General features: G+C 35.9%; 2 protein-coding genes across 4 annotated transcripts in view; both read right to left on the reverse strand.

Moving 5' to 3' along the window:
• The window catches only part of LOC144551007 (uncharacterized), a 55,880-nt gene extending 28,689 nt beyond the window's left edge, over nucleotides 1-27,191 (reverse strand). The window contains exon 1 of one of the 2 annotated variants that reach the window (XM_078298780.1): nucleotides 27,161-27,191. The gene's annotated coding sequence lies outside the window, so the exon portion shown is untranslated. Of the gene's footprint in view, nucleotides 1-8,978; nucleotides 9,055-27,160 lie in introns of those variants that run through there. The other variant, XM_078298779.1, reaches the window with a different exon arrangement.
• Nucleotides 6,687-8,293, reverse strand: LOC144551950 (KIN17-like protein). Of its 2 annotated transcripts, XM_078300062.1 has the most exons (3): nucleotides 8,130-8,293; nucleotides 7,656-7,997; nucleotides 6,687-7,548 (listed from the first exon to the last, which is right to left on the reverse strand). In XM_078300062.1, the coding sequence occupies exons 1-2, from the start codon at nucleotides 8,223-8,225 to the stop codon at nucleotides 7,677-7,679; spliced, it is 417 nt and encodes a 138-aa protein (XP_078156188.1). In that variant the 5' UTR covers nucleotides 8,226-8,293; the 3' UTR covers nucleotides 6,687-7,548; nucleotides 7,656-7,676. The 2 variants fall into 2 exon arrangements, with proteins under 2 accessions (XP_078156188.1, XP_078156187.1); XM_078300061.1 differs by having other exon boundaries at nucleotides 6,687-7,997.

Below are 27,191 nucleotides of genomic sequence, written 5' to 3' on the forward strand. Positions count from 1 at the left end.
AAAATGTCCTCCAAGTTCGGCCTATATACAAGATATGCCATTGAATGGATAAGGATGATGACATGTCATGTGGATAAGATCGATGACGTGTCATCTGGATAGGATCAATGACATGTCATGCGGATAAGGACGAATCTAAAAAGACCCGAATGCCCTCGGCCCGAATACAAATAATATTCGTATAATTATTCTGAATAATTATATATATTTTTTTTGCGGTTGTTGTTTCGGTAATTTATACAACGTATCCTGCACATTTATAAATTAACTGGTTAACTTTAATACAACGTGTCACACACATTTATAAATTAACCAATATTTTTGCTTGTTATTTTTACATAACATTTATAATTTAATTATAACACGTATAATTAATTATAACCATCTTACTATTGATCATAACCAATTTATAATCAATCACAATAAGATTCTCCGATTAACTCCTATATGTTGTGACCCGATAGGATCTGTGTTATGTTGGTAAATATAATTAAAACTGTTTTAACTTCTATAATCATGAGAGGCATCTGGCAAAACGCATCATGACCATCCAATTACACAGATGATGCTGTACAGTACAATATCACGATCGAGTAAACAATTTACTTGTGTCAGTTCTTTTGTCACATAGCTATCAGATTAGTTTCAAGGTAGGTGTGTGTCATCCTTGTAAACTTAATCTTTTCTTGATCTTGAGCAGATTATCAAATATGATTACTCTTGTAATCATACCGCGCGCTGATAATCTTACTCTATCAAGGGGCCCAGTGATGCTATAGCTCGTATAGAGATACGAGGGACAATAGTACTTTTGGTAAACCGTCACTACCTCAGCTAAGCCATGTATACCGAAGAGCTACCGTTATAACTGCATTTTACCGACAGCGTTTGATAACAATCACACATATACATTTCTTAGTAGGAAAGATGAATACCTCATACTTTAGAACTTAACACTGAATGAAAGCATTAATGACGCGAACACAATTCCGTATAATGTTTCATTCGGGGTCTGTCAGATATCATGTTCCTGGAACATATATCTATGTGATTAAAATGACAACTCCTTGTCTATGGTCTGTAAAACTTGACCATCATTTAATCCACATACTAACCTTACAGCGGTAATTAGTGTTCCTGCTAATTACCTTGGTCAGTGACCTTTTAAGAGTATATATCATCTATATTATGGAGTTTCACAATTTCAGTCAAGAACTCAAAATGATCCATAAATGCAATAATACTCAAGGCAACAAAATGATATTAATCATCCAATTCATGAACAAAGTTTTATATAATCAAAATTATCGTATTATTGACTTCTAGATTATTACAAGCTAACAATCTATTGAGTAGAACATAAGAATATATCTAAGAGGGCTCTTGAATGGGAGGTTAATGATCGTGCCCATGAAAATTTTCTGTCAGTAAGAGTGAGTTCTACTAGGCTTAGATAAGAAATGAGGGTATTAAATCGGTTACTAAGTATATAGTTATATAAGGGTCTATGTTTTTCAGTCATATTCCTAATTAGATTAAAATCTCCAAAAACTAACCATGCTGCTGGGCCTAATGAGGGAATTGATCTAAGTTCAGATAAGAAGGCATTTTGTAAATTGGACAATACAGGGCCATAGACTACTGTTATTAACCATTCAAAGTCTTCAAACTTGTTTTTAATGTGTAGGGTAATTGAGAAATCCATGATCCAGGTATTAAGAATCCAGAATTTAGATTCATTAATTCCAAGAATTATATCACTTGCTGTTCCCTGTGATTGTTTGATGGTCCAGTGTGTAATAGAATGGCTAAAGGAGTTTAGGATTCTGGTTAGGAACTTTTCCTTTTTTGTTTCTTGTATACCTACTATATCAATATTATTGTGGAAAAGAAAATCCTTACCAACCCTACGTTTATTAGTTGAGCCTAATCCTCTAGCGTTCCAACTTAAAATACTAAACATTAGGAACTGTGTCTTCTACAGAGGTGGAGGAAATTAAAGGGCCTAAATCGATAGAATTAGTTAACATAGTAGGTTTGGTGGATAAGATATCGGAGAAAGTTGAATGGAATTTTGAGTGGCTTAAGGATCTAAGTTTACACGCAGCATTTAATTTGTCCTCTTTAGAGGAGCCTAGATGAAATCCACTAATAGCAAATAGCTAGATTAACTTAGAATCAGATAAATGAATGTAAGGGAAAGATGAGAGGATAACATTACCTGAATTAGCACCAGATTTACCCCCTCGTTTCCTTGTTGTCCCCTCTTTGGCCTTAAGACGAAGACTGTGTCTAGCTTCTTCAGAAACAAAGGGTTGTGTTCTTCCTAATGCATGTCTAGGTGGGCCTTGAGGGCCTACTGGTACGTCTGCATTGTCTGTTGGGTTTTGTACTGGTACTGGTTCTGGTACATGGGGTCCAGGGGCAGGGTTTTGAACCAATAATGGTTCTGGCACAGGGTTTGGGGCATTCGCATATGGGGCAGGGGCTTCAGGGATTACTGGGGCTTCAGGAGTAAGGATGGGAGCCTGATTGTCGCTGTCCCTATCTTGGGGGGCTATTACAGTGGGTGTATCGGAGATATGAGGTTCTGGATCAAGGGTTGAAGTGTTGAGGGCAGTTGGAGGGTTAAGAAGAGGGAGAGGGAGTTCAGGTTGGGATAGTGTTGCTTCAGGGAGTGTCGATATGGGCTGAGAGAGGGAAGCCAAGTTAGGTAGAGGGGGAGGTTGAGTGGAAGGGCCAGGTCTGTCTTTGAATTGTGAGGTTTGAGAGAGAGAGGCAGAGTTAGGTGGGGGGGAGGCTGAGTAGAAGGGCCAGGTCTGCCTCGGATGTGTAGGTGGGCCGGTTGAAAGCTAATAATGGGGTTGAATGGAGGCGGAGGGGGGTGAGGGGGATCGCTGCCTCTTCCTAGAGGTCGAAAAGACTTGGCTACAAGAATGGCCCCATGGATTTTCAGAGTCATCATCTTCCACAATGGTTTGAATTAGGTAGGTAGATGCTTTCCCAGATTCATCGGTGAAGATCATGTTTCGACACGCTGGAATTACTTCTTTATCGGGTACGGTGATCTTGATTCGAGTGTTTATCAGCTTTGTGTGTTCTAGAGATCTTGGATCTGTGTCGATCAAGATTCCGCCAAGCTCGCGAGCCAGTTGATTAAGTTTTGGTGCACACCACATGTCATGAGGGAAATCAAACACCTGAATCCAATAGGTCTGGAGTTGTCGACCATTATTGAAGTGATTGAACTCATAAGCTTGGACTGGGAAGGGTATATCCCCTAAAATCAGTTGTCTTTCTCTAATCTTGTCATTTCTCCAATTGAGATCTGGAGGAGCTATCAGATATTGGTTGTTTGGGAGTTCTCTTGCTATCCACTGCCATTGTGGGATGGGAAAAAGGCAGTGAAGGTGAGATTGGATGTACAGTGCTCCTAGCTGACATGTGTCAGTCAAAACCACTCCTTGTGATAAAGATCGACGAAACTGAGTAGTTGCAGGAGTGGCTTGGAAGTGCATTGGAGGGAGAATGCTGGCTTCTCGGAGGCGATCAGGTGTTGGAATGGGTCTTGGAAACATTGTAGCTGAGGGAAGCTTGTCATCGTTGAAGGAAGGTGGCTGGAGTTGGGAGGAGTTAGGAGGTGGTAATGGAGGTGGCGGAGGAAGGTTTGTTGACTGGTTGGGTTTTAGTGGTGGTTTAGAAGTACAGGTGATTGCTCTGTGGACTGACTTCTTGTATTTGAAGCAAATGAGTGGGTTTTTGCAGGTGTTTGTATAGTGGTCAATCGCTCCACATTTGTAGCGCAGTGTAGCCAGTTTGAGAGAAACCGTATTATGGTGTTTCTCTTTTGCTTCGAGAGGAAGGTGAACGGGTTTGGAAGGTCCATTGTTGACGGGAGCTATGCGGCGACGTGCAGCGGGTTGAGATAGGATATCAGATCGGTGAAAGAAGGTCGATGAGATGGCACAGGGGATCTGTAGTGAGTTGATGGTCCTGGTCGTAGGGGAATCGGGTTTAGGTGAGGAGTAATCAATTGCAATGAGGAACTTGGGGTATTCGCCTGGGGAAGGGAGGATGATGGGACAGGGAACGATGGTGGATGGGGATTCTGTGAGTCATGTGACGGGAGAAGGGAAGTGGATAAGCGCTCCAAGGAACGGTGGAGATCCTGTAGAATTTATGTGATAGCACCGCTTGGAAGGCCCATTGTGGTTTGAGCTTAGAAGTCTTGATTTTCTGACCTTGTTTCTTGATCTCCTTCTTTCTTTTTGTCTATTTACCTAGTTTCAAAATTAGAAGGTTAATAAATTAAATTTAATGCATTCATATCTTAATTTCATATTAGATCACTTTAATTGTGACAATCATATATAACAGTAAACAATTCATAATTATATCACATATATGCTCAACGTTGGATTAAGATCCAACATAGAGGACAGTCATGCTACACAGATGGTCACATTATAAGTGATCACGTCATGACCACAAATCATGTGATCGTGACTAGTCACATTTAATTATATTTTTAATTAATAAATTAGTTCATTATAAAATTCATAATAAATGTTAAAAAATATTAAAAAGTTGCAAAATTAAATTAAAATAGAGAAATAATGTTGAAAAACACGTGTCATATAATATGACTTAGACGTATCGGTTTTGATTGAAAAAAGACACATCATGTAACATATCGTGATAGAGCGGATAACACCATAACTAATTTCTTATTCTAATACACGTGTCAACACATAAAAAATATTTCTAGATCCTCTACTGCTTTGAACCAGTATCCTTCTATGTTTCTTGTTTTTGTGCTACTGGATAGTGGATACTGATCTAAGCCGAACTTTTATTGTTGTTACTTGCGGATGTGGAATGAACCCGTCTCCAGTAGTTATGTCCATTTCTGTGGGATCGTATATACGATTTTTGTTTTTCTGACGGTCGCTTTATTTTTCCAAATATTGTGTACTACTTTTTATTTCGCTGGAAAATAAGTCCGATCTTTTATTTATATTTATCAAATAATTTATTAAATGTCAACCTGATGTTTGAAAATTAATTAATTTTATACTACAATGTCTTGTTATGTGCAACCAATTGAAAATATCTAGCAAATTATTAAAAAAAAAAAAAAAAAAATTCCCGGACAGCTTCTGTCAGGTTTTCAAAAAAAAAAAAATTTAATTGTTCAATTTCACATACCTTTTTATTCTAAAAAAAATGTTTGGCTACACCAGTACGTGTGTTGTGTTCGAGGTAGGAGTTTTTGGCATGACACGTATAAGAATATGGACAAGAAACGATATGTGTAAGGACATGAGTTTTGAATGAATTATTTTAAAAATTTCTTACTGAAAAATTAATTTAATAGATAAAAGCTATATCCAAAGAACACACGCCAATTTTGAAGCATGAGGAGTTGACTGAAGTTCAAATTTTGTACATTTTTTTCAAGGTATGATTTTTCGTCCGAGGACCAATTTTGTTTTTTTCTGAAAAAAAAATAAGGTTGGGCAATGTCCAACATTCGTATTAAAATAAAAGTTTAGTTGCAAATTCCTAGTTGCACTCCAGACCTAATTTAGTTACAATGCTATCCGTAACACAAACAATGATATGTTTTACGATTTTAATCGCTCACACTTTGAACCCCATATCAGAAAACATACAAAAGATACTTCAGAAATTATAACCCCACTGTACCGATACCCCTGGAACCAGTAAAATCTATCTCACTACGTACTACAACTATTTTTATTCTTCTACACCTTGGTGCCATTCGTACCAGCTTTGTATCCAGTGGCTAGTGCCTTGATACTTAGCTACAGAAATCAGTAGAACCACATCTCTCATAAAAAAAAAATAATCCAATTGTACAAAAAGTGCATGTGGTCACTTGTATTAAAGTACAAATTCTCCATATTTTAAAATAGAAACAAAGCAACAATTCAACAAAATAGAAACAGCACAACACAAAGCATTCAAGAACAAGGAATAAGTTGCCAAGCTAATTTACCAGATTTGTTCCGCTTGATTCTCAGTGAGAGTCTATTGGTATCAAGGTTGTGGCCGGCCACCGCCTTCTCTAACCTCATCTCTTGACCGACCAAGGAGTTAACAAGAAGAAGCAACTGCCAACAGGGACCAAAATGGTGGAAACCCTAGACTGGGTTTGAGGAAAGAGGGAGAGAGAGATTTGTTTAAATCACACCAAATTGCACAACAAAAATAAATTTTGAAAGAAAGAGAATCAGAAACGTAAGACGGAGAAAGAGGGAAACCAGGTTACAGGGGGAGAGAGAGAGAGAGGCGGTCAAGAGACATTGTGCATGCAGAGAGGAAGACATGGGTTGGGTTCGGCGATTCGACATGTGAGTAGTACTAGGGCTCCAGGGTGAAGCTACAGTAGGAATAGAGGTAAAGCGCAGCAAAGAGGAAGAGATGGGCAGTTTGGCGATTGGACAGGCGAGTACAATTAGGTTGGGTTCGATCGGTTTGGTTTAGTCAGTTTTGGAAAGTTCTAAACCAAACCAATTACAATAAATCAAAATTTGAACCGAACCGGTCCATTTAAACTAAAAAACCGAACCAATCTGTCCAAACCTTTTCAGTTCGGTTAAAAACCAAATAAACCGGACCCAATGAATACCCCTAACTGAGATAGATAAATCAAAATTGAGTCAGTACCAGACAAGAAGGTACAGAAACTATACTTCCTGGTGTCAGTTTGATCTCATTTCATGTCTTTTTCCTTGGCCTATTTTGTAATTATTCGATATATACGGAGCTACATAAACTTAGTATCACCAGGATCCAGTAAAATAACCCCTTAATAACACAGTTGAATTTGTATCCATGCATGCTAATACTTGTGCAAAACAGGTCAAGAAGCTATTGTAATAAATACAATACAACTTAACATACAAGATGACTATTTGGTTTCTAAATTCAAATACAAAGATAACTAAGGACATTCTTTTTTCTTTTGCAAAGACACAGATCAAATTGATGAACCGGATTTAAATTAAGCAAAAGATGGTTTTGACAGGGGTGCTCAGATTATCAAGACACGCAATCTGGATCTTAAAATCTATCAACTTGATAAGCCCATCAAACCAAATTTGATTCAACAGGTATCACTGTATCAGACCTTCCCCTCATTTGGCTCCGTAATTGTAAATTCAGGAAATTTTTGAGCTCTGATTTTGCTAACATTTCTAATGTTGGTTTTGGAATTTGAACTGAAAGTTCAAGTTTTATCTTATATTGTAGCAGTATACAAGGGCTGAAGTTGCTCGAGTTTTCACTTAATGCCTAAATTTTGAGTAAGCTTTAACATTACATGGATGATAATATGTAAATATGTATGCTTCTAGTTTTCTGCTAAATTGGACCTGTTTCTTTTTGAAGTAATGCAAACTTCTTGTAGGCTGTCACTTTAGTTGAGCTCCTCTCGAGTAGTTCCTGAACTAGTGGATACTGATAGTCTGATACCTATGAAATAGTCTTCCGACATTTTTTAAGACGAGCGAAATTTATTTCCTGAGATGCAGAGGTATATTAACCTAGTTCATCAGAGCACTATGGCGTAAAGAGAGAATATAAGCATCAAAAGAAGTTAAAAAATGGAAATAAATCAAATATCTCACTACAAAGATAACTTTAAATTATCAGGCAAGCTTGCATATATCCTCATACTCCACAGCTTGCAAAACCCTTCCATCATAAACCCCCTTTTCAATCTGAAATTTTGCACAAAATTGACACATGTCAACTGATAAAAGCTTTGCATTCAACCCCCTATACGCCCCATTTACTATTTTAACAAGGCCTCCAATTTGGGAAATAACAGTATCTAATTCATCTTGAGCAATTCTTAATTTGTGTTTTGTTTTGAGCATTTCCATTTCTCCTACGTACTTGTCTATTACCCTTTTCACCACCCCTTTCTCCTTGTAGTATCCCTTCTCAGCCAGTGAGTTGCTCATCACCTGTTAATTATTTTTTTAAAAATAGTGTCAGTAGCATTAAAATTTCCAGAATCTACATTAATATTTTAAATTATTTATCAGTGAAATTGAAAACCAAATTCATAAATTATACAGTAAGAAAAAATTTATCACCTTGACTATAATTCCTTCACAGAGCCAGTAACCCTGTCTATTACTCTTTTCCTTCTTCTTCTCTTCCTCTTGCATCAACAGATCCAAAGTTGACATCCCGGTCCCTTTCCCTTGTAATCTCCTCCCTTTATTCTACTACTGGGCCCCTCTGTTTCATCCTCCAACCCTAATTTCACACCTCCATTTTCGCTTCTGCTGAGGTGGGCTGGAGCAAAAATGCAACTTTACCTTCAGATACAGATACATTGTTAATATCGGGTTTTGGGTCTTCTACTTCCGAGTTCTAACTAATGGACACATCTATTTGAATTGCCTAGGCCCGCTCAATCTGGGCTTGAATCGCTCTCTGTTGTCTCTCTTCGTCAACTAGGTCAGCTTTGAATCGTTCGGCCTTTAACCTATCCTTGAATAAAGTCTCGGAGTCTTTGTCAACGTAGGTTATGAACCAACCTTTGAGCGTATCTTCCATATTGCACTGACCCGTACAACCCGGGTACTTCTCAAAATCAGTAGTGTGGCCCACCTATATAAATAACAACTGCCCCAACAGCAGGGGGCGGTCCACTATTTTTAACTTGACCGCCCAATATCAATTAGACTATCTCAATTCCAATGATGTGATGACATAAGTGATAATAACGGGTTTCATGTTGTATTTCACTGTAGGATCAAATAAAAAAGGTTCCAATTAGACAAAAGATTGTATACTTTGATTTAATTTAGGCTGCTAATCGCCAAGCTTTTGGGCCCTAGAATGTAAAATAAAGCCCAAGGTCGAAAATCGGACAGTAGTTACAAGAGAAAAGTACAATCTTTTGAAGTTTAGCGGAAACCTAAAATAAATCTTACCTGACGGCCTTGAATGCGACGGAGAGAAACACCGCGCCCGGATTGAAGCGAGAAAATTGGAAGAGTGAGGTATGTAGCGGAGAGAAAAAAAATAGAGAGAGGAATGATGAGATGGAGACACTGGGTGAAGCATCCAGGTTAGTAACCCAGAAGAGTGACACGCGGCGGCAGAGCGATGGAGAAAGGCAATGCCATGGAGTCAGAGAGCCGAATTGCGATAGATCGGTTTGCTAAGCGAAGTCGCAGAGTCAAAGAGAGGAGAAATTTGTGGCTACTCAACTGGGCTTCAACAAGGCTCTTAAACGGGTTCTCAACCGGGCCGTTCATAATTCATAAATTGTATTTTTCTTCTATTATTGTCCAGGTTTATCTCGTGACCGGTCCGTATTTCTTCTTTACAATTCAATCTAAATTAGATTTGTATTTCTTCTTTACAATTCAATCTAAATTAGATATTAAGCCTGTTTATATTACAACTCGTTCATACTTTGTTCAATATATGTCCGGCTCGATTGCCCATGGACAAATTTGTCCAATTAGCAGACCTAGGTGAAGGACATTCTAAACTCATGGAGTCACTGAAACAAGCAAAAGGAAGGGTAATATTTCTAACTATGAATTATTTTATCTCATAATTATATAACATAAACCAATAACGAACGAAAGGAAAGGCCTCTAGATCGAAATTTTTTATTAATACCCTAAAAAAAGGTTTTACGAATCTACCATGGTTTTTTTCTTTTAAAAAAAACATGCCCTAATCGCCCCTATAGGGGGGCGGTCCACTATTTTTACCTGACCGCCCCCTATAGGGGCGGTCCAATACCAATTAGACTGCCCCAATTCCAATGATGTAATGACAACGCGCTTCTGTTGTACTTTACCATAGGATCAAATCAGAAAGGTTCCAATTAGATGAAAGATTCTTCATAAATATTGTTTTATACTTTAATTTAATTTAGGCTACTAATCACAAAGCTTTTGGGCCCCAGAATGTAAAATAAAGCCGAAAGTCGAAAATCGGACAGTAGTTACAAGAGAAAAGTTCAAACTTTTAAAGTTTAGCGGAAACCTAAAATAAATCTTACCTGATGGCCCTGAATGCGACAGAGAAAAACACTGTGCCTGGACTGAAGCAAGAAAACTGGAAGAGCGAGGTATGGAGTGGAGAAAAAGAAATAGAGAGGAAAACAACAAGAGAGGGTGGAGCCTCCAGGTTAATAACCCATTAGAGTAACAAGCGGCAACGTAGCGATGGAGAAAGGCGGCGCCATGGAATCAGAGAGGCGAATAGCGATAGATTAGTTTCCTAAGCGAAGTCGCAGAGTCAGAGGGAGGAGAAATTTATGGCTGCTCAATCGAGCTTCAACCGGGCCCTTAAACGGGTTCTCAATCGGGCCGTTCATAATTCATAAATTGTATTTTTGTTCTGTTATTGCCTAAGTTCTGCCCGTGACCGGTCCGTATTTCTTCTTTATAATTCAATCTGAACTAGATATTAAGCCCGTTTATATTACAACCCATTCAGACTTTGTTCAATATATGTTCGGCTCGATTGCCCATGGACAAATCTGTCCAATTAGCAGGCCTAGGTGGAGGGCTTTCTAATCTCGTGGAGTCACTGAAACGAGCAAAAGGAAGGGTCTTAACATAATATTTCTAACTATGAATTATTTTATCTCATAATTATATAACATAAACTAATAAAGGGCCTCTAGACCGGAATTTTTTATTAATGCCCTAAAAAAAAGATTTTTACGAATCTACCATGGTGTTTTTTTAAAAAAAAAAGTGCCCCAACCGCCTCTATAGGTGGTGGTCCACTATTTTTACCTGAACGCCCCCTATAAGGGCTGTCCAATACCAATTAGACTACCCCAATTCCAATGATGTGATGATATAAAATGATGATAATGGGCTTCATGTTGGACTTCACTGGACGATCAAATCAGAAAGGTTTCAATTAGATGAAAGATTCTTTCTTATTTGATGTATATTTTGATTTAATTTATGCTACTCATCGCCAAGCTTTTGGGCCCCAGAATGTAAAATAAAGCCCAAGGTCGAAAATTGGACAGTAGTTACAAGGAAAAAGTTCAAACTTTTGAAGTTTAGCGAAAACCTAAAATAAATCTTACCTGACGACCCTGAAGCGACGGAGTGAAACACCGTGCTTGAATTTAAACGAGAAAACTAGAAGAGCAAGGTATGGAGTAGAGAGAAAGAAATAGACAGGGGAATGATGAAACGGCGAGACTGGGTGGAGCCTCCAGGTTAGTAACCCAGAAGCATGACATGCGGCAGCGGAGCGATAGAGAAAGGCGGCGTCATGAAGTCAAAGAGGCGAATAGCGATAGATTGATTTGCTAAGCGTAGTTGCAGAGTCAGATAGAGGAGAAATTTGTGGCTGCTCAATCGGGCTCTGAAACGGGTTCTCAACCAGGCCGTTCACAATTCATAAATTGTATTTTTGATCTGTTATTGTCCAGGTTCAGCACGTGACCAGTCCATATTTCTTCTTTTCAATTCAATTTGAACTAGATATTAAGCTCGTTCAGACTTTGTTCAATATATGTCTGGCTCAATTGTCCATGAACAACATCTGTCCAATTAGCAAGCCTAGGTAGAGGGTTTTCTAGACTTGTGGAGCCACTGAAACGAGCAAAAGGAAGTGTCTTAATATAATATTTCTAATTATTAATTATTTTATCTCATAATTATATAACATAAACCAAAAATGAACAAAAGGAAGGGCCTCTGGACCGAAATTTTTTATTAATACCCCTAAAAAAGTTTTTTACAAATCTATCCAGTTTTTTTTAAGTGCCCCAATCGCCCCTATAAGGGGCAATCCACTATTTTTACCTGACCGCCCCCTATAGGGGCGATCCAGTACCAATTAGATTGCTCCAATTTCAATGATGTGATGACATAAGTGATGATAATGGGCTTCATGTTGTACTTCATCGTATGATCAAATTAGAAATGTTCCAATTAGACGAAAGATTCTTCCTAAATATTGATGTATACTTTGATTTAATTTAGGTTGCTAATCGCCAAGCTTTTGGTCCCCAGAATGTAAAATAAAGTCCAAGGTCAAAAATCGGACAATAGTTACAAGAGAAAAGTTCAAACTTTTGAAGTTTAGCTGAAATCTAAAACAAATCTTACCTGACGGCCCTGTATACGACGAAGAGAAACACTGTGCTCGAATTAAAGCTAGAAAACTGGAAGAGTGAGGTATGGATCGGAGAGAAAACTGGAAGAGGGGAACGGCGAGACGTCGAGATCGGGTGGAGCCTCCAGGTTAGTAACCTAGAAGCATGACATGAGGTGACGGCAAGATGGAGAAAAGTGCACCATGTAGTCAGAGAGGCGAATAGCAATAAATCAGTTTGCTAAGCAAAGTCGTAGAGTCAGAGAGAGGAGAACTGTGTGGCTGCTCAACTGAGCTCTCAAACGGGTTCTCAACCAAGCCGTTCATAATTCATAAATTGTATTTTTGTTCAATTATTGTCCAAGTTCAACCCCTGACAGGTCTGTATTTCTTGTTTTCAATTCAATATGAATTAGATATTAAACCCGTTTATATTACAATCCGTTCAAACTTTGTTTAATATATGTCCGTCCCGATTGCCCATGGACAAATTTGTCTAATTAGCAGGCCCAGGTGAAGGGCTTTCTAAACTCGTGGAGTCACTGAAACAAGCAAAAGGAAGGGTCTTAACATAATATTTTTAACTATGAATTATTTTATCTCATAATTATATAACATGAACCATTAATGAACAAAAGGAAGGGCCTCTAGACTGGAAATTTTTATTAATACCCTAAAAAAGTGGTTTTTAAGAATCTACCTTGATTTTTTTTAAAAAAAAGTGCCCCAATCGCCCTTATAGGAGGGGGTCCACTACCAATTAGACTGCCACAATTCCAATGATGTCATGACATAAGTAATGATAATGGGTTTCATGTTGTACTTCACCGTAGAATCAAATTAGAAAGGTTCCAATTAGACGAAAGATTCTTCTTAAATATTGCTGTATACTTTGATTTAATTTAGGCTTCTAATCACCAAGCTTTTGGGCCCCAGAATGTAAAATAAACCCAAGGTTCGAAAATCGGACAATAGTTACAAGAGAAAAGTTCAAACTTTTGAAGTTTAGCAAAAACCTAAAATAAATCTTACCTGATGGCCCTGAATGTGACGGAGAGAAACATCGCGCCCGAATTGAAGCGAGAAAACTGGAAGAGCGAGGTATAGAGCAGAGAGAAAGAAATAGAGAGGGGAATGGTGAGATGGTGAGACCAGGTGGAGCCTCCAGGTTAGTAACCTAGAAGCGTGACAAGCAGCGACGGAACGATGTAGAAAGGCGGCGCCATTGAGTCAGAGAGGCGAATAGTGATAGATCGGTTTGCTAAGCGAAGTCGAAGAGTCAGATAGAGGAGAAATTTGTGGCTGCTCATGGGCTTCAATCGGGATCTCAAATGGGTTCTCAACCGGGCGTTCATAATTTATAAATTGTATTTTTGTTATGTTATTATCCAGGTTCAGCCCGTGACCGGTCCATATTTCTTCTTTATAATTCAATATGAACTAGATATTAAGCCCATTTATATTACAACCCGTTCAGACTTTGTTCAATATATATCCGGCCCGATTACCCATGGACAAATCTGTCCAATTAGCAGGCTTAGGTGGAAGGCTTTCTAGACTCGTGGAGTCACTGAAACAAGCAAAAGGAAGGATCTTAACATAATATTTCTAACTATGAATTATTTTATCTCATAATTATATAGCATAAACCTATAACGAATGAAAGGAAGGGCCTCTAGACCGGAAATTTTTATTGATACCCTAAAAAAAAGGTTCTTACGAATCTACCATGGTATTTTTTTTTTAAAAAAAAGTGCCCCAACTACCCATATAGGGGGCGGTCCACTATTTTTACCTGACTTTTCCCTATAGGGGCGGTCCAATACCATTAGACTGCCCCAATTCCAATGATGTAATGACATAAGTGATGATAAGGGGCTTCATGTTGTACTTCACTGTGGGATCAAATCAGAAAGGTTCTAATTAGACAAAAGATTCTTCTTAAATATTGTTGTATACTTTGATTTAATTTAGGCTGCTAATCGTCAAGCTTTTGGGCTCCAGAATGTAAAATAAAGCCAAAAGTCAAAAATCAGACAATAATTACAAGAGAAAAGTTCAAACTTTTAACGTTTAGCGGAAACCTAAAATAAATCATACCTAACGGCCCTGAATGTGACGGAGAGAAACACTGCACTTGGATTGAAGAGAGAAAACTGAAAGAGCAAGGTATGGAGTAGAGAGAAAAAAATAGAGAGGGGAACGGTTAGACGGTGAGACCGGGTGAAGCCTCCAAGATAGTAACCCAGATGCGTGACATGAGGCGGCGGTGCAATGGAGAAAGGCGGTGCCATGGAGTCAGAGAGGCGAATAGTGATAGATCGGTTTGCTAAGCGAAGTAGCAGAGTCAGAGAGAGGAGAAAATTGTGGCTGCTCAACTGGGCTCTCAAACAGGTTCTCTATCAGGCCGTTCATAATTCATAAATTGTATTTTTGTTTGGTTATTGTCCAGATTTAGCCCGTGACCGGTTTGTATTTCTTCTTTTCAGTTCAATCTAAATTGGATATTGAGCCTGTTTATATTATAGCCCGTTCAGACTTTGTTCAATATATGTCCGGCCCAATTGCCCATGGACAAACTGTCTAATTAGCAGGCCTAGGTGGAGGGCTTTCTAGACTCATGGAGTCACTGAAACTTGATAAACCTAAATTATATACATATAAAATAACATCAAATATCTTGTATTTTGAATATAAAGAGAATATAATACACCTAGAATCAAGTTACTGCGCGCTTATTTGGTTTTAATTTGCAGGAAAGGTAGAAAAATGAAGAAAAACGAAGAAAAATACCCAGTGCGGCCGCACTAAGTACTTAGATAGATTTCTAGATGCGCGTCAATTTTAAAAAGGTATAATGAGCAGTGCATCAAAATTGAAGGATTTCATGATGCGGCAAGGCGATAAATTCAAAAAATTTATCCTTCTTACAAGCATCTACGGATCTACTTTATTATGCTAATTTTATTCAAACAATTCATATGCACAAATAATTATCTACTCATTCATTCATCACAAATTTATCTACTAAAAGTGATTTAGATATACCTCTACCAAATGTCAATTTGGTAAATAGAGAGAAATCAAATTCTCTTCTATGTCTCTTGGATACCTTCGTTTGTCGAAACGGCCTCCTAGTGTTCACCTTGAACTAAACAAGGATTAGAAAGACCTTGCTAGAGGTCTTAATCTAATCTAAGCTTAGAACCTAGTTAATAACCCTTCTTGTTCTTCTACTAATTCTTCATTAGAGAAATCAATAATATGAGAGGAAGAGGGATGGCGCCTAGGAGGGAGAGGAAGAGAAGGAAATAAATTTTCAGAAAATTTCTTGCTTGCTTACACATGAATACCTTCTCTAGCTCTCCTTATATACAAATATACTAGGGTTTCCATTGTGTAACCTTCCTAGTATAATTCTCCTTATTAAAAGAGCCAACCCTAGCCTGCTACAGTGCGCGCTACAGTAACTGCCTCAACTCATATTCATTTTGGGTTTTAATAAACTTATGTTATAACAATGTTTTGCACATTATTAATTGTGTCATGTATATTATACTATATAATATGCACCATATTATACTATATAATATGCACCATATTATACCAAATAATATATATGCACACTTCTCATAAATTTATCTTCGTTCTAAGCAGTCATGATATTTATTTATCATATGTATATTACTTCATGTCATATGAAACAATATACATCATATAAATAAAATATCATTCTTGTTTCTCGTTCAGTTGGTGTGACCTATATGGAGGATCTGTGTTATGTTGGCAATGACATAAAACATTTTATTATCATAAAGTATAAGCGGTATTCTAGCTATACATTATAGTTACCCAAATAACATAGATGTAAAGTATCATTTTTACAATACATGATCCTTTAAAGTAACGTTACGAATAACATTACTTGTGTCCATTCCTTGCCAAATAATATTATGAATAATATACAAAGTCGGACTGTGTCATCTTTGTATTATATTCGTTTCTTGGTCTCTTAAGTAAATTATAAAAATATAACTGCACTTCAGTTATATTGCATGCATTATAATTCTACTTTACCAAGGGGCCCATAAAATATCATCACTCATTATAAATGAGGGGCAATGATACTATTGACATATAACTTTCTCCCGCACAAGTTATATACAAGGAACTAATATTTTTATCACCACTTATGATAAGCAGCTTTTAATACTAATTACATTATATACTTCTCATGTGAAAAAGAAATACATCTCATATCTTAGAATTCCGAGACACAATGAAAATATTAATGACACTAACATAACCCATATAATATTTTCATTCGTTAGGTCTGTTCAATATATGAAACCTTTCATATACTCATGTTATTAAATGATAAGCCTTTATCAACATTTATAGAACTACAATGTACTTTAATCAACATGACAAACTTATCATGGTATATTAGTGTTCCATGCTAATAACCAAGTTTGTGAACATTTTAGAGATTTATGTTTGTCATCATATAGAGTTCTATGGTTCAAGACCAAGAGCATCTTCTTGAACACTTCTAAAGATAAACATAAATTTCATGGAACAAAATGCATGTAGCATCCAATTCATAAACATAACATATAAAAGTGATCAACATAAGATAACTTTTAGAACACATATCTAACAAAAATATGTGCGGAAGCACGAATTTCGATGCAGCTGCACTTTGGTCGCATAGAAAAGTCCGAGCATAATGAGGACACACTGGAGCAGCCAGCAAAAATGGAGCCTGAATTTAAAACGGGCATAACTTTTGACTCGTAACTCCGTTTTTTGCGTATAACCACTTTTCGGAAAGCTAGCGAGAAGATCTATAACTTAAGAATCTAAAAAAGAAAACTTGGAGTCAGTGCAGATGCACTCATGTCCAGTGCGGACTCACTGGACCAGCAAACAGCCAAAAAATGCATTTTCAACAGTTTTTCTATTTCTGGCACATCGGAGGACGCGTTTCAACAGCCAAATTTAGATATGACAGTCTGGGAAACAATCCAAAGGTAGCACTCACTAACCCCACTTTCTAGCCTCTAAATTGGGCATGGTCATTGGCTATAAAAGAGGGAGCCGGTTCGTGCCCATTCAAGGCATCACACACTTAGCGTAAAAATTCTGCAGCCAAGGAAGTTTTTTCAAGGAAGGAAAAGAAGGAGATCCAAGCAAGAAGTCGACAAGATTGAGGATTTTGATCTAAGAAAGGATGTAATCATTTCTTTATTTCATTTCTTCTTATTTTTGCCAACTTTTGTAATGGATCTCTCCAAGAGAGTAGATTTCTCTCTAGGGGCTTAGGTTAATGCATAAACTTGTTTAATTTTATCTTATTCGGTTATTTGTTTTTGTTATGATTGTTTTATGGGATTTGATTGTTAATTTCTGTGATTTATCATTTGTGTTAATTACATAATTAGTGCTTGAATTATAGTTATCCCGTTTTGGATTTGAAAGAACCAAAATTGACTAGGATCAATAGGATAGTACCAAATTATGAACACAAATACTCTAGGTTTGGATTAGGATCTAACAAATTTGTAATCTAAGCCGGAACTATAGAAATTAAGGTTAGAAATTTGGTGAATGACCTAACCGTGAAGTCAAACCCTAATTAGGACATCTCAAATCAAATTGGATATTGGTATGATGGACTTAATCGTGAAGTACCAATATTTGAGGAGAGGAGAGACTAACAAGAGCTTATGGTCTAGGTAGCTAGGGTGAAGGACCTAACCGTGAAGTCCGTAGACACGTTATTAATTCATGAAAGTGACCCTTAATGACATATTAGGTTAGAAACCTCATCAAATCATACACGAACTTAAACAAATACGGAATAAATGGAATTATCAAGGAATTGTCGACCGAATGACTCTAGATCTCCTCAACTTGAAAACAAACCAATCTTTATTTTCTTTATTTTATTTGCATTTATTTAAAACTTCTTTCTTCCGGGTATTGAACCCAAATTTAGGATTATTAGGACACCCCCCCCCCCCCCCCAATTCTACTTTATTGCACTTTACTCTTTTTCATTTTCTGAAATTAATTAATTGAGTTTAAGCTAAGTATTTAAACATACTCCCTGTGGTTCGACACCTAGATACTACAAGGGTAGGTTGTGCGCTTGCAACTAACCTTTCTTTGAGTGTTGAGGTTAATAAATTTAAAGACATAAAGAGTATAAAATAATCACAATTTCATATCTCCAAAAATACTCATCAAAACGAGGAAAAGAAATTGTCTTAACATAATATTTCTAACCATGAATTATTTTATCTCATAATTATATAACATAAACAAATAACGAACGAAATGAAGGGCCTCTAGATGCCCCAACATCATTTATCTCTATTTTCAAAGTCTAAATAATCGATTCGAGCCATCCAACATAATTTTCATATTAAAATGTGCTTGGATAACAAATTTTAGAATTTTTAGAATTTTTTTACTAATTGTTTAGAGAGGTACAAAATCACTATTTTTGAGTGGTCTAGAATCTTCTAAAAACAGTGATTTTGTATCTATCTTAAAAAATAGCAAAAAAAATTAAAAAAATATAAAATTTTGTATCCGAGCACATTTTAGTGTGAAGATCATATCACTACTACATAATAAGTGATTGTACACGGACATAAACATGGGAGCTACACGGATTTCCTGCCGTGTGGAATGCGAGGGTGTAGAAATCCCCGAATATTTACACACGGATATTTACCCGTGTGTAAATATCGAGAGCTACACGGATTATTACATAAATGACCGTGTACAAACACTTGTCAGCGTCGCTCTCAAAATAACCGAGCTACACGGATTATTACATAAACAACCGTGTAGGATTACTCTTTCTACACAGATATTTAACTAAATGTCCGTGTACAATTACTTTTCTACACGGATATTTAGCTAAATGTCCGTGTAGCTCTCTTATTATTATTTTTTATGTTTAAATACCTTTCTACACGGACTTTAGTTAAATGTCCGTGTAGAATTGTCTTTTTTTTCAATTTTTTTTTTAATGTTTAAATATCTTTCTACACGGACTTTAGTTAAATGTCCGTGTAGAATTGTCTTTACATGAAACTAATTGAATTTGTATAGGTTTTATACGAACCACTGAAAATCAATTTCATAAAAAAAAAATTATTGCATATTATATGAATTTACAATTGCTCTGATATCAAATGATAGTCTTAATAATTCATGACGTGTTTTATAGTTAAAAAATACAAGCAATCCATAATCCATAAATCCAAAATAAAATAGCAAAGTAATTTAAATCTTACAATTCTGAAGTGCAGACATCTTTAGGCGGAAGCATTAGTACTGATCTTCAACAGTTTTCCTCAGATCTGATGATGGAGACCTTAGGCGTTTTCTTTACTTCTCACTTTCAAAGATCTCAGATCTGGTCTCCTTATGCGTAGAAATCAGACCAACATTCAATACAGAGAGAGAGAGAGTATTAATTGATCAAAACGATGCTAGAAGGAGAATGCCTTTTATATAACCAAAATTCTAAAATAACATTTCTACACGACTCTTTATTAAACGTCCGTGTAGCTCTCTCAAGGCTTTTTACACTGTTATTTAAACATAAAACTGTGTACAATTTATACCTTTCTACACGGATCTTTATATAAAGGTCCGTGTAGCTCTCTCAAGCTTTCTACACTGTTATTTAAAAAAACATCCGTGTACAATTCCTACCTTTCTACACGGCTCTTTATATAAAGGTCCGTGTAGTTCTCTCAAGGCTTTCTACACTGTTATTTAAACAATAATCCGTGTACAATTCCTAATAAATGTCCGTGTAGCTCTCTCAAGGCTTTCTACACTGATTCTTTAATAAATATCCGTGTAGAGATCCCACAGATATTTTGGGCTTCCAAAAAATTACAATTTCTACACGGTTTTTATATAAAATTGTCAAATCCGTGTACAATGACCATTTTTGTAGTAGTGTATTGAGCGGTTCAAATTGGCTGTATAAAATTTAAAGAAAAAAAAAAGAGATAATGATGTTGGGGCATGATGAGACACAAAACCAATAAAACATTTTAACCCTACTTATTATAAAGTATGAACAATCAATCAATCAATCAATCAATTGCATACCATTCATGTTTTCTCAAATTATAATATCATTTTTTTTTAAATTTAACTCATTGCACCAGCCAGGTGCTTCGTTTTTGCTATTGGAAGTTTATTTTAGAAAAGAAGAGATACTCTATATATTGGACGAGAGTCACAGAGACAGAAACTGGCGGGTCCCAGAGAGCCAGTCTTCATTTTTCTGATGTGGCAGAACAAGAATCCTGCTGATGAGAATCTATACTTTATGATAATCACATAATGTCTTGTTAAATCCAGGCAATTCCGGCTAAATCCCTTCAGAACCATCAGATTCGTCCAAGATTCGTGCATATCATCAATCAGACGTGTCAGAATCCTCCAATCCTTTTGAATTAATTTCTAAAAAGGATATCATTCAGACAACTGTGCAACAGTAGTTGTGAAATTCACATAAAAGTGCCTTGGCAGCACAAGAAAGACCACAAGTTAGTGAAATAAAAACGTAATATGATGTGAGGACTAATATTACATCACGTAATCAAAAAGTAAAAATCGTGTGGCATAACTAAATGAATGGAGGATAGTTATGCTACACAGATGGTCACATTATTTGTGGTCACGTCATGACCACAAATCATGTAATCGTGACTAGTCACAATTAATTATATTTTTGATTAATAAATTAATTCATTACAAAAATCAGAATAAATGTTAAAAAGTATTAAAAAGTTGCAAAATTAAATTAAAATTGAGAAATAATGTTGAAAAACATGTGTCATATAATATAATATGACTTAGACGTAACGGTTTCGATTGAAAAAAGAAACATCATGAGACATGTCGTGACAGAACGCATAACATCATGACTAATTTCTTATTCTAATACACGTGTCAACACATAAAGAAGATTTTTAGATCCTCTACTGCTTTGAACCAGTATCCTTCTATGTTTCTTTTTCTTGTGCTACTGGACCGAAATTTTTAAAAATACCATTTTATTAAAATTAATAAACCAAAACATCAAATTGGACTGGAATTGTTAAATTTCGCATGGCCGCTGCGAGGGAAAGCGGCCAGCTAGAACCGGACCGCTGCGAGGGGAAGCGGGCGCTTATTTGGGCCGCTTTGGGGGCCAGCGGCCACACTGATTTTGCTTTCTTTTTTTTTCTTTTTTGGAAAACATAAATTTTTTTTTATTAAAATATTAGAAATGTTGAATATATTTCTTTGAAAATAGATGAAATACAATATAATTTGATTTATTAGAAAGACTGCAACAAATAACCCGGATCAATATTTTTCATGCCGGATTTTTTGCGGCTGTAAGAAAAATTAATATATTTCTTTATGTGTTATTGGAAAATAATAAAAATACTTAGATTCTGAGTTATCGATCCCGGTTCAAAAGTCACTTCTAGGTAATTCAGAAAATATTGTGATCTTTCTAATACATTTAATTTATAAAAAGTTATATATATTTTGAGAATTATTTTTGAAAAACAATCATTAAATAAATTAAAGTTTTTATTTTTTTTCAAAAATAGATACAACTTTTTAAAAATTAAATGTACTAGAAGGATCATAATATTTTTTGTATTACCTAGAAGTGAATTTTGAACCGGGATCAATAACTCAGAATCTAAGTATTTTTATTATTTTCCAATAACACATAAAGAAATATATTAATTTTTCTTACAGCTACGAAAAATCCGGCCTGAAAAATATTGATCCGGGTTATTTGTTGCAGTCTTTCTAATAAATCAAATTATATTGTATTTCATCTATTTTCAAATAAATATATTCAACATTTCTAATATTTTAATACAAAAAGAAAAAAAAATTCTGTTTTCCAAAAAAGAAAAAAGAAAAAAGAAAAAAAAAAAGAAGAAAAAAAAAGAAGCAAAATCAGAGTGGCCGCTGGCCCCCAAAGCGGCCCGGTTCCAAGTGTTCGCTTCCCCGGGAAGCGGCCATGCGAAAAATATAATTTCCAACCGAAATTGGTGTTTTGGTTTAATAATTTAAAAAAAAATGTTATTTTTAAAGAGTGATGCTTCTATGGACATAAGGACCTATTTATAAAATGAACATATTTTTATTTTCAAAGTTCAAACAGTCGATCCGAACCGTTCATCTTGTTCTCCACATTAATATGTGCTTGGAGACCAAATTTTATATTTTTCTGAATTTTTTTACTATTTATTAAGATGGGTACAAAAAAATATCAAATTCAGACCATTGAATTTTGTACCCATCTTAATAAATAGTAAAAAAATTCAGAAAAATGTAAAATTTGGTCTCCAAGCACATATTAATATGGAGAACAAGATGAATGGTTCGGATCGACTGTTTGAACTTTGAAAATAAAAATATGTTCATTTTACAAATAGGTCCTTATGTCCATATAAGCCTTTGCCATTTTTAAAAATTTCGGGCTACTGGATAGTGGATACTGATCTAAGCCGAACTTTTATTGTTGTTACTTCCGGATGTGGAACGAACCCGTCTCCAGTAATGTCCATTTCTGTGGGATCGTATATACGATTTTTATTTTTCTGACGGCCGCTTTATTTGCCCAAATATTGTGTCCTACTTTTTTTTTCACTGGAAAATAAGTCCGATCTTTTATTTACGTTTATCAAATAATTTATTAAATGCCAACCTGATGTTTGAAAATTAATTAATTTTATACTACAATGTCTTGTTATGTGCAACCAATTGATTGTTAAATAAAAAAATCTAGCAAATTATTAAAAAATAAAAAACATTCCCGGACAGCTTTTGTCAGGTTTTAAAAAAAGAGATGGGCTACGGTGAGTTGCGAAGTAAAACGCGTTTCTACTTCACGTCGTATTTTTATTTTGAAAGTCCAAACAACCGATCCGAACCGTTAGATGTTTAATCCATAATGAAATGTGCTTGGAGACCAAATTTTACATTTTTTGAAATTTTTTTACTATTTATTAAGCATTTTTAAAAGTTGCTGTTTTGTTGTAAACAGTAAAATTTTCTGGACCATCAGATCAGTAAAATTTTTAATTCAATTGGTCTCGCCGATCAGATCCGCTCCTGATTAGACCCCACGTAGGTGTCTCGCCGATCAGGAGGCGATCCGATCCTCTAAGACGGTGTTTGATTTGAATGGGAGGCGACCCGTTCTGTTCATGGATCTGATGGCGGTGAAACGATGCTGAGTCGGTGGCCGAGAGGAAGAAGAAGGTGCCGATGGAGAAGGCAAAGGAGGCTAAGGAGGCTAAGGCAGAGAAGAAATCAACAGAAAACCCTGTGGTGGCTGATACAGTTCAGGGCATGTTTAGCCTATGGAACAATAATAAATGTAATATATAGTCAATTACATTTAATTTCTCTTCATGTCAACTATATCTTCATCTATTTTATGGGTTTCTTTTCAATATTGTACAGATTTGTGTTATTAATTTCTTATTTGCTGTTTTATTTTATTTTTTTTGGCTTCGGATTTTATCACAGAAAAATGCTCATTTTTACTCCGTCAATTTAATTTGGGGATGGAGGAAGCGACATAGTGTAAGGAAGCAGAAATCGAGATGAGAAAGGTACAGTTTTTTTCTTATTTTAATTATGAGCTATTCCTTTCTGAATTCTGATTGTAAGTGAACAACTCCACAATTAGTTATTTCTACCAATGCACATAGTATGCTTGATTTGTAGTGACACTTAATTTAACAGATTCATAGTGGATACATCAACAGAATAACTGTTTAGAGTTTAATTTGTACAAGATTGAACCAGAACCCTTCAAAGTTACTAAATCCATTATTATCAGCATATTGCTCTTTCAATTATTAAATGCATTTAAAAATCTATTTGGTTTGTTTGTAGAAATGAGCATTTTTCTGTGATAAAATTGAAATCAGCATTGCTCTTATGTCATTTCATTGCTTGCAAATTTTATAAGGATGTCTCAAGCCAAAAAGGTACCCAAATCAGGCTATGCAACAAACAAGATAACTTTCTCTCAAAAAATAAACAAACAAGATAACCTAAAAGTTAACTACGCAAATCAGGCTATGAAACAAACAAGCAAGACAGGTGCTATATTTTATTTCCAACTTTAGTTTTTCTTGTGCTATATTTTATTTCCATATGTAAACTACAACATGACGTGCTATATTTTGTTTTTGTTGTTCCATATTTAAACTATGTAAACCACTGCCGAAACAAAATGCATCATTATAGAACATTAAAAATTCTGTAATCTGATTTTGTAATCTTGTAATCTGATTTTTTTTCTTTTTCATGGGACATAATTGAATTAATGGATTATTAATTGATGGAAAATTTGTATATTTCAAGTTTTAAGGAAATCCAAACCAGTACTGCTTTGTATCAGTTTTATGATGATTAGTTAATCTCAATTTGGCCATGCTAAGGTGCATTCCTTTTTCTTTTTTCTTTTTTTCAAATGTGCTTGAGGTGTCTAAGAATTGCTCTTCTATACTGATTTCTTTTCAAATGTCCATTTTTTTTATCTTTTATAGATTTCTCTTCTCCACTCCACAGATTTGGTTCAATAGAGGCATAAAGAAATTATTCACATAATTGAAGGGAGCATATTCGAAGTGAAGGAGCTTATTAGAATTTAACTAAAATGTGCTAGTCTGATTGTGTAATGTGCAGTCTTATTGTGTTTTCTTTTTTGTGTTAAAACTATATTATTGTGTTAAACATGTTATTTTAGTGTTAAATTCTATTCTGTGAATCTCATTGTGTAAATTGTTTGGTTAAATAGCTATGTTGAATGAATCAGGCTGGGATGGACATACGGATATGGGCCGGGTAAGGCATCCCATTGGCATAGACAGGCAGGCTCAGGAATGATGGGAAAGCCCATGGGCAAGTCGAGCCTAAATTTTCAAACCATTCAAATTGGGCCAGGCAGGCGGGCCATTAGATTTTAATAGACAGGTCTAAGATTGGCAAAATACCTGTGGACTTGGCCCATTGCCATCCCTATTTGAACCCCATATCAGAAAACATACAAAAGATACTTCAGAAATTATAACCCCACTGTACCGATACCCCTGGAACCAGTAAAATCTATCTCACTACGTACTACAACTATTTTTATTCTTCTACACCTTGGTGCCATTCGTACCAGCTTTGTATCCAGTGGCTAGTGCCTTGATACTTAGCTACAGAAATCAGTAGAACCACATCTCTCATAAAAAAAAAATAATCCAATTGTACAAAAAGTGCATGTGGTCACTTGTATTAAAGTACAAATTCTCCATATTTTAAAATAGAAACAAAGCAACAATTCAACAAAATAGAAACAGCACAACACAAAGCATTCAAGAACAAGGAATAAGTTGCCAAGCTAATTTACCAGATTTGTTCCGCTTGATTCTCAGTGAGAGTCTATTGGTATCAAGGTTGTGGCCGGCCACCGCCTTCTCTAACCTCATCTCTTGACCGACCAAGGAGTTAACAAGAAGAAGCAACTGCCAACAGGGACCAAAATGGTGGAAACCCTAGACTGGGTTTGAGGAAAGAGGGAGAGAGAGATTTGTTTAAATCACACCAAATTGCACAACAAAAATAAATTTTGAAAGAAAGAGAATCAGAAACGTAAGACGGAGAAAGAGGGAAACCAGGTTACAGGGGGAGAGAGAGAGAGAGGCGGTCAAGAGACATTGTGCATGCAGAGAGGAAGACATGGGTTGGGTTCGGCGATTCGACATGTGAGTAGTACTAGGGCTCCAGGGTGAAGCTATAGTAGGAATAGAGGTAAAGCGCAGCAAAGAGGAAGAGATGGGCAGTTTGGCGATTGGACAGGCGAGTACAATTAGGTTGGGTTCGATCGGTTTGGTTTAGTCAGTTTTGGAAAGTTCTAAACCAAACCAATTACAATAAATCAAAATTTGAACCGAACCGGTCCATTTAAACTAAAAAACCGAACCAATCTGTCCAAACCTTTTCAGTTCGGTTAAAAACCAAATAAACCGGACCCAATGAATACCCCTAACTGAGATAGATAAATCAAAATTGAGTCAGTACCAGACAAGAAGGTACAGAAACTATACTTCCTGGTGTCAGTTTGATCTCATTTCATGTCTTTTTCCTTGGCCTATTTTGTAATTATTCGATATATACGGAGCTACATAAACTTAGTATCACCAGGATCCAGTAAAATAACCCCTTAATAACACAGTTGAATTTGTATCCATGCATGCTAATACTCGTGCAAAACATGTCAAGAAGCTATTGTAATAAATACAATACAACTTAACATACAAGATGACTATTTGGTTTCTAAATTCAAATACAAAGATAACCAAGGACAAATTCTTTTTTTTCTTTTGCAAAGACAGATCAAATTGATGAACCGGGTTTAAATTAAGCAAAAGAAGGTTTTGACTGGGGTGCTCAGTTTATCAAGACACGCATTCTGGATCTTAAAATATATCAACTTGATAAACCCATCAAACCAAATTTGATTCAACGGGTATCATTGTGTCAGACCTTCTCCTCATTTGGCTGCGTAATTGTAAATTCAGGAAACTTTTGAGCTCCGATTTTGCTAAAACTTCTAATGTTGGTTTTGGAATTTTAACTGAAAGTTCAAGTTTCATCTTATATTGTAGCAGTATACAAGGGCTGACGTTGCTCGAGTTTTGACTTAATGCCTAAATTTTGAGTAAGCTTTAACATTACATGCATGATTAGCAAACCAACATCTTATAGGAAGGATAAAAATAAAACTACTCCCGGGATTTCCTCCTGCGACGTGGGTATTTTAAATTTTTTTCAAAAGTTTGATTATTTTTGTTAAAATATATTAGAGAAAGGGTAAAAATAAAAATGTCAGTCAAAAATCGGACAGTAGTTACAAGAGAAAAGTTGGAACTTTTGAAATTTAGCCGAAACATAAAATTAATCTTACCTGACGACCCTGAATGCGACGGGGAGAAACA

This window comes from Carex rostrata, chromosome 3, assembly GCF_964058835.1.
Source record: "Carex rostrata chromosome 3, lpCarRost1.2, whole genome shotgun sequence".
NCBI lineage: Eukaryota > Viridiplantae > Streptophyta > Magnoliopsida > Poales > Cyperaceae > Carex > Carex rostrata.

What these genes read in the sequence shown, in the direction of transcription:
- LOC144551950 (XM_078300062.1), bottom strand. Translation starts at nt 8,225, where the DNA reads ATGTCAACTTTGGATCTGTTGATGCAAGAGGAAGAGAAGAAGAAGGAA. An exon ending in GTGAAGGAATTATAGTCAAG is followed by an intron (nt 7,998 to 8,129) that starts GTGATAAATTTT and finishes AATAATTAACAG; the next exon opens with GTGATGAGCAACTCACTGGC.